We start from the raw sequence: 18,149 nt of genomic DNA on the forward strand, positions 1-18,149 counted from the left end.
CTCCTTCACAGCACACACACTCCTTCACAGCGTACACACACTCCTTCACAGCACACACACTCCTTCACAGCGTACACACACTCCTTCACAGCACACACACTCCTTCACAGCGTACACACACTCCTTGACATGCCAGCTTCTGTATAAACAGCTTCATAGGAAAATGCTATATATAGGTGGCAAAGGTATGAAAACAATTAAAAGATTTGAATATGCAGTATGTGGCAGAAATGGCATCCGAACACAGAACGTCTGCGAACGAAAGCAGTGAAAGGCCATTGAAGAGAGCTCAAATCCTCATTCAAACCCTTTACATGTGAATCTGCCCCTCGTCTGCTGTGAATGCCCGGATTAGGAATTATGTAAGAGTGCGGGAACATTGGAAACATCACAGATGATTGATCTAGCAGAAGCTTTTAGTGGGAACAGCAGGAATATATCGGAGAGAAGAGGAGTGAGTTTGAGGAGGGAGACGGGGAAACAAGGGGATCATCTGAGTTCACATCTGACCCGGTGTTAATAGTGCCGGACAACGAGAGAGAAGAAGAGCGAGAAGAGAGGGAAGAAGAAGAAGAAGAGAGAGAGAAGAGAGGGAAGAAGAAGGAGAGAGAGAGAGAGAGAAGAGGAGTGAGTTTGAGAAGCGAAACGGGGAAATAAGGGGATAATTTGAGTTCACATCTGACCCGGTGTTAATGGTGCCGGACAACGAGAGAGAAGAAGAGCGAGAGAAGAGAGGGAAGAAGAAGAAGAGAGAGAGAGAGAGAGAGAAGAGGAGTGAGTTTGAGGAGGGAGACGGGGAAACAAGGGGATCATCTGAGTTCACATCTGACCCGGTGTTAATAGTGCTGGACAACGAGAGAGAAGAAGAGAGAGAGAAGAGAGGGAAGAAGAAGAAGAGAGAGAGAGAGAGAGAAGAGGAGTGAGTTTGAGGAGGGAGACGGGGAAACAAGGGGATCATCTGAGTTCACATCTGACCCGGTGTTAATAGTGCTGGACAACGAGAGAGAAGAAGAGGAGAGAGAAGAGAGGGAAGAAGAAGAAGAGAGAGAGAGAGAGAAGAGGAGTGAGTTTGAGGAGGGAGACGGGGAAATAAGGGGATAATTTGAGTTCACATCTGACCCGGTGTTAATAGTGCTGGACAACGAGAGAGAGAAGAAGAAGAAGAAGAAGAAGAGAGAGAGAAGAGAGGGAAGAAGAAGAAGAGAGAGAGAGAGAGAAGAGGAGTGAGTTTGAGGAGGGAGACGGGGAAACAAGGGGATCATCTGAGTTCACATCTGACCCGGTGTTAATAGTGCTGGACAACGAGAGAGAAGAAGAGAGAGAGAAGAGAGGGAAGAAGAAGAAGAGAGAGAGAGAGAGAGAGAAGAGGAGTGAGTTTGAGGAGGGAGACGGGGAAACAAGGGGATCATCTGAGTTCACATCTGACCCGGTGTTAATGGTGCCGGACAACGAGAGAGAGAAGAAGAAGAAGAAGAAGAAGAAGAAGAAGAAGAAGAAGAAGAAGAAGAAGAAGAGGAGAGAGAAAAAGAGAGAATGCCTACTCTTCTAAATGCCTGTGCTGTTTATTCACTGACTGTAGATCACTGCTCTCACACACACGCACATGCACATGCACATGCACACGCACACACACACACACACACACACACACACACACACTATCTGTATGTTTACATTTTCAAAAAACAAATTTTATTATGTGTATTAATCAATTGTCCTTGAGGATCAGCAACAAGTCTCACTAAATATGGAATCTCAATACTATCCTTGTGGGGACATTTGGTCCTCACACACACACACACACACACACACACACACACACACACACACACACACAGTTTGACAGCGCTCTCCCCTGTGTGGGAACAGATTGAGGTTTATTTAAGCGTCATTAATGACGCGAGGACTGACGTGTTCCTGAAGTTTCCGTGACGTCATCATCGCTCCTGTCCCGCCGTGCGCTGATCCTGAGACGCTCTCCATGTGGAAGGCCAAGAGGGCCAAAGACACGTGAATTTTAACACGTCAACGACAAAGTTAAATACACGTTGAATGTGCGTGACAAATCAGTGCGTTAAATACACGAAAAATACGCATTAATCAAACGTTAAAAATCAGTTTTTAACGGGTCAGTGTCATTGGCTGCTGAAGACTTGGGTCTAACCATTTCTGTGAGCTTAGGGGGGTGTACCGTCCATAGACTAGGCTACCACCATTGAACATGCTATAGATCAGCTTATTCAGCCTATTTATTTTGTCCTTTTTTGTCTTTTTTTGTATATCCTTTAGAGATAATATATTTAAATTGCAGTTTTATGAAAATGTAGATAAAAATAAAATTGCCTTGTTTTTCTCCACTCATGCCTTTTTGTAAATAAACACATTAGTGGACATTCTAGCTTTAACATCAGAGCATGAACATGTGTGTGGGGAAATCAGTTCCAGTGGAGGTAAGCAGTCAATGCAGGTTTAAGAGACCGATATTATATAAGATACAGACCATTGTAATCGATATCTGTCTTTGGAGAACAACGTGAGCTTGTGTTGTGCTTACACTTACAGCTGTCTTAAGCATGTGCGCTTACTGAAACCTTTTTGTTCAGAGATTGGGCACTCATCAGACAAACAGTAATTAGGTACACAGGTGGTAGTATCAATTTAAATTAATTTAAAGACTTAAAGTATTTAAATATGGTATTTAAGACTTTATATATAAGTATTGAAGACTTTCAGGATTAGAATGAGAGCTTGTGCTCAGGTCAGGACAGGTGTAAGAACTTGATTTGGCTTTCCTGACAGCAGAAGTACTGTACTGTACTAAAGTCCTAGGCCTCCCTGATCATTGGTATTAAAGCAATTTATCTGCAAAAATGATGAGGCAATTTGTTAAAGCACTTTATAACATTTAAATAAACATATAAACATAAAAATACTAAGTAGCTTATTATGTTTGTTTGTTTGTTTAGAACCACCACAGTTTATTTCTGCAAGTAATCTGGATTGTTTCTGAGAAGCCTATTGTACACTTCATAACAGCTGGAATTAATTTTACGGCTGCTTTTGTGACATTTTATATGCTTGTTTAGCAATGTGACAGACCTGATTGGCTTACTGAAACTATTCAAAGGCTAGAAGCAGCTCATAAACTTTCTCTGTCAACTTTGATCTTGAAGCTACGAACAAACCCCTGCAACAACTCAGTGTTACTGGCACCAGAACAACTCCGTGTTATTGGCACCAGATCAAGAGAAAATACAATTCAAAGTTGTAAGTATATGTCACAGCCTTTTTTAATTAATTTTGGGGAAAGTCACCTGCGTGTTCTCCGTTACACTACTGTCTACAGTGACCCTGCTAAGAACATGTCCAGACAGAGCACAGCTGATACAATACAGAACAAATCAAGTTTACTGTTTAACTTAATGTATATGACATAGCAAGTCAGTTGTGTATTTTGCTGAGTATTCATCATGTGTATATCTGTAATATTTAATGTTATTATATTTACTCTGCATGTTCTGTTTCTATAGAAAACCACACAGTAAATACACCCACAACTAAGGACAACTATTCAATCCTTGTTAATAACTGAGTTGTTGTGGTGACAAATAAACAGGTTACTCTCAAATTTCCAACATCTTTTCACTAGTGCTGCACGATTAATCGTATCGCAATCGCGATGTCAAGCCTACGCGATTATATGACGCAAAATGCTGCGATTTTATATTAAATAAACAAATTAGCGCTGTTAACGCAATTAACGCAGCATCTGTTAATTTTTGTCATCCTTTGGCTAGTATTACATGATCCCGCTATTATTCATGCAAATGCTTTTAAACCATTCATGCGCGATAAGACAAAAAAGAACGCGCTGTCAGTGAATGTCCTCCTGACACACACACACACATACGACCCACAGATAGACGCGCGGCAGTATCGTACAGACAGCATGGCCAAAATGAACGCGCTGCCTGTGAATGTCCTTACTGTGACACACAGAAAGACTTGCGCTAATATCGTGCGTGCGCATAAAACAGCATGCCAGAATACAGTTCTCTTTCGAGCTTGAACGAACAATTATGCCAAAATGTCTTTTTGTCGAGTATCTTCATAACATAAGAGCAGTCTTATGATGAACGTGAAGAGTTGTGACTCGTGAGAGAATGAGGCGTGTGAGATCCGTGTCTCTGACAGCAGCGGCTGGTCTTAAAGGGACAGTACACAGTAGCCACTAATTATATCTGTCGCTAAAGTTAATCAAAGAACAAAGGGAACAGAGAAAAACACTCACTGCTCTTGACTAAAGAACTTTTTTCTTTAGGCAGATTATCACTAATCTGTGTGTGCATTTATTTTCCTTGAGAACCAAGCAAGTTGATTCATGAAACCATTTGTTTATTATATCGCATATCGCAATCGCAATATTGACCTCTATTATCGCAATATGACATTTTCCCCAAATCGTGCAGCCCTACTTTTCACCAAGTCTCTCACCGGACGGCGGACACCCTGTGGCAGATTTCAAACCTAACCAGCAGTTTACTAAGATGAGACTGTGATATTAAATCTAACAAATTTTTTCAGTTCCCCACTTACTTTACCTCCCTCAAGCACTGACAGAACACAGACTCTGACTGAGCCAGGCCAGTTGACATCCGAGCTTGTGATCATACAAATCGTCTGCATGATAAAATGTACAGTGGGTCAGTTTGTTAACATATGCATTACTATTTTAAATCAGAATTGATGTCACTGAAAATTGATTACATAAAAAAAAAAAAAAATTCATTAAGCTGCAGGGCTAAATTTTCAGTTTAAATATATTATTTATATAGGCTATAAAAAAAAAGAAAAAAAAGGACAAAATAAATAGGTTGAATCAGCTGATCTATAGCATGTTCAATGGTGGTAGCCTAGTCTATAAACGGTACACCACCAGAAATGGTTAGACCCAAGTCTTCAGCAGCCAATGACACTGACCCGTTCAAACTGATTTTTAATGTGTATTTTAAAGCGTTGAATGCACATAGTTGACGTGTTAAAATTCACGTTTTGGCCCTGTTGGCCTTCCATACACGTGCTTTCACTATAATAACACATGTAATGTGTGGACACGTGCTTTCACTATAGTAACACATGTAACATGTGCACGTGCTTTCACTATAGTAACATGTAACACGTGGACGTTCTTTCACTATAGTAACACATGTAACGTGTGGACATGTGCTTTCACTATAGTAACACATGTAACATGTGCACGTGCTTTCACTATAGTAACACATGTAACGTGTGGACATGTGCTTTCACTATAGTAACACATGTAACATGTGGACATGTGCTTTCACTATAGTAACACATGTAACGTGTGGACATGTGCTTTCACTATAGTAACACATGTAACATGTGGAGATGTGCTTTCAATATAGTAACACATGTAACATGTGCACGTGCTTTCACTATAGTAACACATGTAACATGTGCACGTGCTTTCACTATAGTAACATGTAACACGTGGACGTTCTTTCACTATAGTAACACATGTAACGTGTGGACATGTGCTTTCACTATAGTAACACATGTAACATGTGCACGTGCTTTCACTATAGTAACAAATGTAACGTGTGGACATGTGCTTTCACTATAGTAACACATGTAACATGTGCACGTGCTTTCACTATAGTAACACATGTAACGTGGACACGTGCTTTCACTATAGTAACACGTGCATGTGCTTTCACTATAGTAACACATGTAGCGTGTTGACACGTGCTTTCACTATAGTAACACATGTAGCGTGTTGACACGTGCTTTCACTATAGTAACACACGTAACGTATGGACACGCGCTTTCACTATAGTAACACATGTAGCACGTGCTTTCACTGTAGTAACACATGTAACGTGTGGACATGTGCTTTCACTATAGTAACACGTAATGTGTGGACACGTGCTTTCACTATAGTAACACATGTAGCGTGTTGACACGTGCTTTTACTATAGTAACACGTAGCGTGTTGACACGTGCTTTCACTATAGTAACACATGTAGCGTGTTGACACGTGCTTTCACTATAGTAACACATGTAACGTGTGGACACGTGCTTTCACTATAGTAACACGTAGCGTGTTGACACGTGCTTTCACTATAGTAACACATGTAACGTGTGGACACGTGCTTTCACTATAGTAACACGTAGCGTGTTGACACGTGCTTTCACTATAGTAACACATGTAACGTGTTGACACGTGCTTTCACTATAGTAACACACGTAACGTATGGACACGCGCTTTCACTATAGTAACACATGTAGCACGTGCTTTCACTGTAGTAACACATGTAACGTGTGGACACTATAGTAACACGTAGCGTGTTGACACGTGCTTTCACTATAGTAACACATGTAGCGTGTTGACACGTGCTTTCACTATAGTAACACACGTAACGTATGTGGACACGCGCTTTCACTATAGTAACACATGTAGCACGTGCTTTCACTGTAGTAACACATGTAACGTGTGGACATGTGCTTTCACTATAGTAACACGTAATGTGTGGACACGTGCTTTCACTATAGTAACACATGTAGCGTGTTGACACGTGCTTTTACTATAGTAACACGTAGCGTGTTGACACGTGCTTTCACTATAGTAACACATGTAGCGTGTTGACACGTGCTTTCACTATAGTAACACATGTAACGTGTGGACACGTGCTTTCACTATAGTAACACGTAGCGTGTTGACACGTGCTTTCACTATAGTAACACATGTAACGTGTGGACACGTGCTTTCACTATAGTAACACATGTAACGTGTGGACACGTGCTTTCACTATAGTAACACATGTAACGTGTTGACACGTGCTTTCACTATAGTAACACATGTAGCGTGTTGACACGTGCTTTCACTATAGTAACACATGTAACGTGTGGACACGTGCTTTCACTATAGTAACACATGTAACGTGTGGACACGTGCTTTCACTATAGTAACACATGTAACGTGTTGACACGTGCTTTCACTATAGTAACACATGTAACGTGTGGACATGTGCTTTCACTATAGTAACACATGTAACGTGTGGAGGGGCGTGTGTGTGTCGATGTGCTTCTGCTGTCCGCGGGTTTGGTGTGTGTGACGGCAGAAACAGTGATCTTGTGCCGGTGGGAGTAAAAGATGGACAGTTTGTACGACGTTCCTTTTGTGCGCTCGGATGCATCAATGATCAAACACTCTTAAAGAAGACCAACAGAAGCAGAATAACACAGAGCAGACAAATATTAATCTAGCATCATCTCCCACAAAAACACAATTATATATCGCATCCATAAATGAAAACAAAGCATAATTTCTCCTGTCTACTGTTTGGATGTGATGCGCTACTGTTAGTTTAGACGGAGAACTGACTGACTAATTAGGAAATTCAAATGTGGAAATGTTGATCTTTATTTCCTTCGACACTTGATCATTATGAAAAAAATCATCAGTGTCAATATTAGTTTGTGTGTGTGTATGTGTGTGTGTGTGTGTGTGTGTGCAGTGAAAGAATTGAAGAGCTTGTCAACCTTAAAGGGGATACTATTTATCCATCCATCCATCCATCCATCCATCCATCCATCCATCCATCCATCCATCCAATCATACATTTATCTTTCATTCTATTGTTCTCTCTTTCCATCCTTTCATCTATTGTTCTATCCTTTTCTCTGTCCAATCATTATGTCCATCCATCTATATAATGTTGGTTAAGTTTATTTGTGCCATAAAGACAAGTTTTACACAGTCATGGAAATCCTGAAAATGATACAATTGGGATTTCAAGGCCTGAAAAAGTCATGGAAATTAATAAAATATTACATAATTCATAAAAATTCTTGTAGTGAATATTTTTTTCTTGTCATGCTCAGCTTAATGCTCATATATATTGCTGATGTCTTATTTTAATATTTAATATATTAATATGAATGTATAAAATATATTTGAATAATATTTTAAGCTTGGATTTCTTATATATATATATATATATATATATATATATATATATATATATATATATATATATATATATATATATATATATAATTCTCATCCAGACCATGTTCTGCCCTCTCTCCCACTGTATATTTATTTTCTGTTTTACTTTTTCATATGTTGTCAGAATACGTGACTACTTTTTAATGTTTGTGATTGGAGAAATATGGTTGTTATATATTACCTAATCAGACAAACCTTGACCTTTCAGTTTTTGCAGCCCAGTTTCAATACAAGCTGTTCTTTTCATTATTCATCAAGCTCTCTTATTTGACAAGATCAATGAACATATGATGAATTCAATCCTGACTCCTTTAATGAATCTCTCTCTCTCTCTCTCTCTCTCTCTCTCTCTCTCTCTCTCTCTCTCTCTCTCTCTCTCAATGTTTGTATTGTTTACCATCATAATATACTGATTTATCTGTTTTACTATGAACAGTGTTTACATGTCATGCACGTACCCGAAATACTGAGGTTGTTTTTAAAGTACTCTTGCACTAACTCATTTTACAGCAACACTATACTTATACAATACAACACTTTTTTTGAGCTGCTTGTTTGTTGTGTGCATACAATGATAATGAACAGGGTTTGAAATGAACTTTTTCACTTACTGGCTGATTTGGCTACAAAATGTGTAAGTTACCAGCCATTCAGAACTTCTACTAGCCAAAAAACAAACAAAAAAAGGAATCAGATTAACTACGTCACAGCATATATACTGTATATATATATATATTATAAAATTCATCCTCATCACCAATAATGTGTTTTAGGTGGACAGATCAGTACAGGACAAGGAACATCAAAAACATGTAGGATGTTGGAAAAGAACAATGTCTTTTCTGTTGACCAAATTCCTTTTAATCTTCGCTATTGCTTAAATGTAAATGAACAAGCGCGCTGTTATTTGTTGTGTGTGTTCAAGTAAGTGTTCAAGTAAGCCAGATATGAGCAGATTCTGTGCAATACACTATTTAATATCATGATGACTCACGAGTATTTGCACTAAATTTGTGCAGATTTGGCTTACACGAACTTCCCCAGCAAAGTGAGTAAACGGAAAAAGTAACACGCCAAATTGGCTCGTGATTTGACAGCAGTACCCAAACCCTTAATTTCAAACCCTGATAATAAAGATTCTTATCTTATCTTATCTTATCTTATCTTATCTTATCTTATCTTATCTTATCTTATCTTATCTTATCTTATCTTATCTTATCTTATCTTATCTTCCGCAGCTCTCATGGTCCACGTCCCAGAATCCCCTGTGGTGTCTCAGTTTGGGATGGACACAGTCCTGAACTGCTCTTTCTCCGGGGTCTCCGAGTTTAACCTGTCGGACCTGAGCGTGTTCTGGCAGCTGTCGGACACCAAGCGCACCGTACACAGCTATTGGCTGAGCCGGGATCAGCTGACCGACCAAGACGAGCGGTTCTCCAACCGCACCAGCCTGTTCCCCGGTCAGCTGAGGTTCGGGAACGCCTCGCTCCTGCTGAAGAACGTGCGCGTCGCGGACGAGGGAAGTTACTCGTGTTTCGTCAGAGTCGAGGCGTACAGCAGCGGAGCCATGCTGATGCAAGTCGCAGGTAATCAGCCAATCAGAGAGCAGGACCGGCCATCACACAGGAAGGGAAGCTCTCCTGTGAAAAGGGAATGTTGGGAAGGCGGACATACAAGCTTAATTAATTAATTACATAGAGATAAATGTTGGTGTCTTTAAGTTAAGCTCTGTCGACAGCATTTGTAGCGATTCATTTTTTGTTAAAACATAACATGAATTATTCCGTAAAAACTTGTTTTGGTTACACTTTATTTTAAGGTGTCATTGTTACAGTGTAATTATATATTTAAGTACTGAGTAATATTAATTACCTACATGTACTTACTATAGGGTTAGGGTAGGATCAGGGTTTGGTTGAGGGTTAGTTGCATGTAATTATGCATAATTTACTGTTATTACTATGGTAAGTACATGTAACGTAACGAGGACACTGTAAAATAAAGTGTTACCCTTGTTTGTTTTTTTGTTTTTTTTAAATATAATTTTGTAGGCAGGTTGTTATGTGTTATATATGTAATAAAAAGCCTAAATTAAATATTTTTAATTCAATAATCATGTCTTCAGAAGACTTTGATTAATCCGCTTGTTTACTTGTGTTTTATGGATGGACTTTCACTGGAGGGAAATAAATAAAAACAAAGTTCTTTCTTTGAGTTTCGAAGATAAACAACGTCTTATGAGTTTGTAACAACATTGTGTGAGTAATTGATTCCTGAATTTATATTTCTGGCAGGGTTATTATATTTAGCTGAAACTAAAACTAAAGCCATAAGAAAAAATAAAAAAAACACACACACATTTATAAGATATCACATAAAACAAAAAACAAAACAAAAAAATCATTCTTTTATTATCAGCATTTCTCATTTTCATTTAGTTTAACTTGATGTAATAAAATAAATAAAAATAAATTAAAACTCAATTAAAACTTATAAAAATGACTATATATATATAAATATATAAATATAAATAAATATATATATATATAAATTAAATGAATCAAACTCAAATTATACAAAAATAACACTGATTTGTTGTATTAACCTTTCAAAACACATTTTCTCTGAGGGTTTTATTGAAAATCAGCACAGCACACTAATTAAGACACCCAAAAAAAATCAAATGTGCGAATTAATGTGCAAAATAAAAAATAAAAAATCTAAAACTAGTTAACCTCACTAATTGAATGGTCGTTTGTTGGTGAATTTATTTTTTTTGCAAGTGCCTCATTTTCTTGAATAAACTGCGGTGATTTTCTGTGATGATTGACATAATGCCACAGACGCCATCAATAGAGCCTAACTTGCACTGAACCCCATGCGTTACTGTAATCTAGAAAATCGACTGTCTGCAAAATCGATATAATCCATATCATCTATATGAGGCTGGAGTCAGATATACTGTATGAAAGCTGAAATATCATTGCTGGTAGTGCTGAACGGATGCTAGATATCACTGCATTATTATGTACTGTATATGTACTTTATCGTAATGTGTGTTATTATGCACAGTACATCACTTATGGATATTGCAGGCGTGTTGTGTGATTGATATCTATGCACATCTTGATTATTGGCTATAAAATGCTTAGTGCTTTTGCAAAGGCCCAATAAAGACCACAATCATTTATATGCGATTCTCACAATGACCCTGATCAATATACAGTCGTATCGATTGTTAGGATTTCGTGTGATTGATGGTCCGCGTCCTGCAATCCCTGGAGAACGTGCTCAACTGTAGCCGCCTATATGTGTTATTATTTTTATGGCTGAGTGCACTCAGACTTACCGGGGTACATCATTATTTATGATCTATAGATGGCATTTTCCCATTCTCCTCTCTCTTCCTCTCAGTCTCTCTCGCCGTTCTCTCTCCATGCATTGAATTAAGGAATATTAATGCTCTGAGACGCACCACTCCTGTCTGATTCTGTACGTCTAATGAAGATTAAAGAAAAGCAATCCTGTCATTTTCAGTGCTGAACATTATAACCTTTACTGTTTATTAGCAGTATTATTTTGAGCTTGCATAAGGCTGCGACCGATTCTTCTTCAGGAGATTTTCAATTAGTACCACAAAAATGTGTCATCTGTAATTATTATGGGTTTATATGACACATAGGGCCGTATCTTACACCCGGTGCAATGCAGCGCCAGGCAAGTGTTTTTCGCTAGTTTCAGCCCCATGCAGTTTTCATTTTCACGTCCTGTGCCACGTTGTTTAAATAGCAAATGCATTTGCGCCCATTTGTGGCCCCTGAGCTGCTGGTCTGAGAACCAGGTGTGTGTTCATGTGTGTGTTCAGACGCATTGTTGGGCCGTTGCTATTTTGAGGCAACTGCAATAGACTGAGCCATTGACCAACTGAAACCTGGTCTAAAGTCAATGGCGCAATATATATTTTTTGTATTAATAACGCCTAATATTAATAATATTTTAAATATTTGGCATACATAAATATTTGGTGTACATAAAGATACGGTGTAATCCGGCTTGTCCCATAGATGTTCTGCTTGCGCACTTTAACCTCGCGCACGAGCAGATCCGTCCACTATCGTAATGTAAATAGCGAACCTGCCATGGCGCGAGCGCAACTGGCATTTAAAGGGAATGGGAGACGGGACTCTGATTGGTTTAACGCACGTAAATCCCAAAACACACCCATTACTCATTAAGAGAATAGAGACAACCCTTTTAGACCATGCACCGGGAGCGCCGACCATTTTCCCCGTCGTTAAACTAGCAAAAGTGGATTCGGACGCGCCCCCAGGGAACTTGCGCCGTGCGCTTTAGACTATGAGCTTAGATCGTTAAAATAGGGCCCTTAAAGGCTTAGTTGATCACAAATGATCATTAACACAGGGGTTTTCAGCCTTTTTGGGGCCTTATAGAGCAGAGAATGTTCCAAAGACCCCCTTTTTAATTATAACAGTGATTTAACCCAAAGTTAATGTGGGTGGGAGTAATGAACTCAATAGCTTATGCTTGTTTTATTGGCGCAAATGGTGCCAATCTGTATTGGCATTTTCCGGAAAATAAGTTGCACTGGGTCAAACGTAAGTTGCTGAGAGATAAAAAACTAAGATAGATAGCATCGGTGTATCAGTCGCATTTTATTATTACATTCAAAATAATGTAAAAACTGTTAAATAAAACTAAATGTTTACAAATATGATTTATTTCCCCTCACTCGACAACAAATCCTTTTAACATATAGATGCCTGAAGTGTACATATGAAGTAGACTCGAGGGAACGAGGGTCTGTCCATATAAACTTCCCTCGTCCACTTCACGAAGTGGAACGCACTTCAAAATGGCAAAATTCCCCCGAGGGGAAGTGCTTAGGGAAGTTTGCAAGTGCGTGTCTAAAAGTGGAGTGGAACGCAGCCCAGTTAGAGAAATACTGAATGTCTACCATGAGTTTTTGAATAGAGCATCACTTTATATGTTATAATATGTTCACTAGTGACTGCTGTGTCAATGCATGAGAAAAATATAGAGCATTATGTCTTTGAAAATAATTGAAAACACATTTTGTAATCTTTTAATATTGTAATGCAAAGGCCTGTCATGATCATGAATTGCGTGCTGATAATAATTTAGTCGTAGTGATGTAGTACTCGAGTCCGGTCTCGATTTCTGCTTTCTCGGACTCGACTCGGACTTGTTCCTTCAAAGACTCGGTCTTGACTCGGACTCGGCATAGGCGGTCTCATCCCCATCACTATTTAGTCGTATATATATATATATATATATATATATATATATATATATATATATATATATATATATATATATACTGTATATATATATATATATATATATATATATATATTTAAAAAAAAAAATTAATGGAAGATTGAGGTAATTATACAAATTTTAATATTTTAATATTTTAATTTACTTTCTGTGAATATATTATTTGATTGTGGGATTGTGATTGAAATTGAAACAAATACACAAATACTGCGATCGTCTCAAATAATTGCGATTAGAACGAATGACCATGATCCGACGATTGATTAATAATTGTGACAGGCCTAGTAATGTATATTATATTATACATTATTGTATCATTTTTTTATAGGCAATTTTATTTTTTTATTTTTTTTTGAAAAGGGACGACCATGTATAATTGTTTCCATTTAATGCATTGTGCCGGATTTGACCTCAGTCCCTTGACAGGTCACCACCAACGAACATCCTTTAATAAAATAAACTTTTTTTGAATTTGCACTTGCAGTAGTTTGAAGAGAAACAGCAAAATATGTATAATCTTCAGTCGGACGGTCAGCAGAAAGCGGTCCCGGCATCACTGCCATCGGCGACCCCACAACCGTCTGATAGCGCTCTCTCCCATCGTCCCAACGCACAACTTTTTTGTTTGTCGAATGATGATTGGCTCTGGGAGTAAGACTCCCTCCATGAAGCTGCTCAAGGGACGGTAGTGCAATCATTTCTTCATCTGCCAACGAGTACTAACCCCCAACAAAAACACTTTACGAGCGGCCGATTTCCCAGAAGCGCTGTGGTTTCACTTGCCTGTTCTCTCGCAGATGAGCGTGTGTTTCTGTCTGATGTTGAGCCATGTGTGTTTTATGCTAAGCTCCTAGAATGTAATTAACAATTTAATGGAAATCATGTCAAGCCGGTCCCAAGGTGTAAAGCGGCGGTAGATCGCTCGGCTAAACGCTGAGATCGTCAGCGTTCTCTCACTGCTTTACTGTACGTCATCACACTGCAAACTCACCCTTCTGACACTGAAATAAGGCAATCGCGTGATTCCTGCAAAGCCCAGGACTATCTAGAAATGTATTTTTGTCTTCAGAAAAGTTAGGTAGTATTTTAATTTCATCCACCTCCGTGTAATGCCTAATACAGTGATGTTTACAGGGGTAACCAGTGTATTTCTGCTGTTCCAGAAGTAGCCATCAGAGAGTGAACTCGCTTTTTCATTCAGACACTTTTGTTCAGACCAATGTAAAAATGTTTTTAATAGTTTTAGTTAATGGAGTAGTTCACTTCAGAATTAAAATCTCCTGATAATGTTCTCTCCCCCACGTCATCCAAGATGTCCATGTCTTTCTTTCTTCAGTGGAAAATAAATGAAGGTTTCTGAGGAAAACACTCCAGGATGTTCCTCCATATAGTGACTTCAATGGGGTTCAACTGGTCGAAGGTCCAGATGTGAGTTTCAGTGCAGCTTCAAAGTCTCGACACGATCCAGCCGAGGAATAAGAGTCTTATCTAGACAATCCAGCGGACATTTTATAAAAATAATAACATTTATATACTTTTTAACCATAAATGCTCATCTTGCACTAGCTGTGATGCGCCACACATTACGTAATCAGGTTGAAAGGTCAAGCGTGACGTAGGCGGAAGAACAGAGCAAATGTGCAAAGACTGAGTCAAACGCCATTTACCAAAAAAATTATGAAAAAAATGTAAAACAACGATGTTGGATGATTTTGAGTAGAAAATGACCTACCCTAATTTTTACGCCTACCTTTTGCCTGACCTTTCCAGCGTGATTATGTAATGCGTGAAGTCGTGGACGTGCAAGACGAGCATTTGTGGTTAAAAAGTATTTAAATGTTTATTTTTGTTATGAAATGAGCAAAAGTTTGTCTAGTTAAGACTCTTATTCCTCGGCTGGATCGTGTCGAGACTTTGAAGCTGCACTGAAACTCACATCTGGACCTTCGACCCGTTGGACCCCATTGAAGACACTATATGGAGAAACATCCTGAAATCCTTTTCCTTCATTTCTTTTCGACTGAAGAAAGAAAGACATGAACATCTTGGATGACGTGGGGGAGAGTAAATTATCAGGAGATTTTAATTATGAAGTGAACTATTCTTTTAATGATAATAATCCTGCTCCGGACCACTGGTCCAGACTTAGGGTCTGTTTACATGACTCCGTTCTCAACTAAAAGCGTAAAACTTTGTATGCGTTTTGGCCGTTTATTTACACGACAACGGCATTTTTGGTGCCTGAAAACGCAAAGTTTTGAAAACGGGTTTTAAAGTGCAAGGGTTTGAAAACCGTCTCCGTGTAAACAACAAAACCGTGAATCTCTGAAGACGCTGACGTCATGCTCGTGCAGATTACGTGTTCAGTCTATAGTGTTTCATCGCCATCTACTGGCCTGGCAGCAGAATGCAGTGTTTTTAGTCGTTTACGCGGGGATCGTTTTGACAATGGTGTCTGTACACGGAAAACACAAAGGACAAATGTCTCCGTTTTAAGCATATCGTTGTCGTGTAAACGTACCCTTATACACACTAACTCGTCCTCTCTCTCTCTCTCTCTCTCTCTCTCCAGCGCCGTTCTCCAAACCCCTGGTCACCTGGGGCAGCGAGTCCCACCTGAAGCCCGGGGACGCGGTGGCCCTCACCTGTGTGGCGTACGGGGGGTATCCCGAGGCGGAGGTGCTCTGGCAGGACGGCTCGGGACAAAACCTCACGGACAACGTTACCGTCTCGCAAGTAGCGAACGAGGAGGGTTTGTTCAGTGTGAAGAGCGTCCTGACCGTCATTCTGGAGCCCGACAGCACTTACAACTGCAGACTGACCAATCCACTGCTGGGAGACGAAGCACACGCATCAGTCACCATCACAGGTGAGTCGACGAGGTCATGTATAACCAAACCAAAAGGTCATTTTTTTCATTTCAGCTTTTTGCATGCTTGTTTCGAATGACTTCAATACGCATCTGTTGAGTCGCTGAAGATGTCATGTATAACCAAATCAAAAGGTCTTTTTTTTTGTCGACTTTTCTTGCTTCTCCGTGTTCACAAGTTTCAGTTCTTTCAATATAAAAGTCTTCTCTGACTGACTCGCTCATAAAGACGGTCTTTGCCGCCATCTAATGGTGAAATGTAACTTCTGTTGCTGTTCACGGTTAGGGACTATTTTTTCCAGCGGAAGGAAGGCTTTTAGTGATTTTACTTCATGAAAGTTGCATAGATACATATTTTCTGGCTTTAATATTTGTATTGTGTGGTGACCGTTTTCTAAAAGCAATAAGGTACTCGAGGCTAGCGCTGTATCGTGAACAAGTCTTGGCTGAAGGGGTTTGCAGGGGTTCAGCCTTTCAGCCTTGGCTTATTCATCACGATACAGCACTAGCCTCGAGTACCTTATTGCTTACTTATATGGTTTTATACAATACCTAAAGGGATTGTTCACACAGAATGTGGATTATTTACTTGTCCTCATGTCGTTGTATGACTATGAAAATGGACATCTCACCTTCATAACTTCTGTTATTTAGTAGAATGGTGTTTCCATTGGGGAAAAGTTATTCTCACACAAATCTATCATAATGCTTAAGAAGACTTGGCATACAGTGTTAAAACTGCTGTTTTAAGTTCCTCACTAAAGAAAAGTACACCTTGGACATTTTGCTAAATATCTTCTTTTTTGTTCCATGCAAAGGTAAAGGTCACATAGGTCAAGCTGTCATTTTTGGGTGGACTGTCCCTTTAAAATCCAATGAACCGCTCGCTGCCAAATCCGTGGCGAGAAAATAATAAATCGGTCAATTATAGTCCGATAGGCATCACCGTCAGTTTGCTCCCTTTCTTAAATGAGAAAGTGGATGATTATTTCACTGTTTACTTCTTTGAAACAGGAATGGTTTTGAGCTCATAGGTAAAGTCAGTTAGGAAGACCTTACAGCATTGCACTGCATGTGAGCCTGTGTCTGTTAAGCAATCTCAGAAGATATTTAATGTAGGGTTATGAGGAAGTTTTCGATGATATTCGCACATTGGACTACAGTGAGTGATGCTGATGAATGAAGGTCAGATTCTGTGAATTCTGTGTTAATCTCAGCAGCTGCGAGCGAAACGGCTGAACGTGGATCATCCTGACTACAATAGCCTTACAACTTGTTAGTAAACAAGTGTCAGAATCCGTGCGCGCGCCGAGTGATCATGCCGACCTTGTTTGATATGAAAATGCATTTGCATTTGTTTACAACAGCTGATGTATGCTCAACAACTTTGGTAATTAATATTGACCTAGCCGAGATGGATGCCGTGTTCCTGGTTGTTTTTCTATTGTAAACAGGATTTGCTTTGAAACAAAACGCTCCACATTTAGAGTCAGATTTTGATCAGAAGCATTGATGAATTTCTGGCAACTATATGCAACCATTATAAGTTACTTTACAAGGCATAATTAAGAATATTTGGTTACACTTTATTTTACGGTGTCATTGTTACAGTGTAATTATATATTTAAGTACTGAGTAATATTAATTAACTACATGTACTTACTATAGGGTTAGGGTAGGATTAGGGTTTGGTTGAGGGTTAGTTGCATGTAATTATGCATAATTAACTGTTATTACTATGGTAAGTACATGTAACATATGTAACAGGGACACTGTAAAATAAAGTGTTACCAAATATTCTATGATGCATTCTATAAAAAGTCTTTAAGTAAATTGTTACAGTTTATTTTAACGCAATTGGTCTGTTAAAACTTTTGAAAACATGCTTTTTAGTGACATTAGTGGCACAGAAATTAAACTTAAGTACAC

General features: G+C 39.0%; 1 protein-coding gene across 1 annotated transcript in view; it reads left to right on the plus strand.

The window, feature by feature from the left end:
- Nucleotides 1–18,149, plus strand: part of cd276 (CD276 molecule) — a 190,299-nt gene that overhangs the window by 93,602 nt on the left and 78,548 nt on the right. Inside the window, exons 3-4 of the mRNA XM_084409138.1 lie at nt 9,271–9,618; nt 15,924–16,220. Of these exons, the coding sequence (XP_084265264.1) occupies nt 9,271–9,618; nt 15,924–16,220 (645 nt within the window). The remainder of the gene's footprint in view (nt 1–9,270; nt 9,619–15,923; nt 16,221–18,149) is intronic.

Source organism: Rutilus rutilus, assembly GCF_951802725.1.
Source record: "Rutilus rutilus genome assembly, chromosome: 5".
NCBI classification, from domain to species: Eukaryota; Metazoa; Chordata; class Actinopteri; order Cypriniformes; family Leuciscidae; genus Rutilus; species Rutilus rutilus.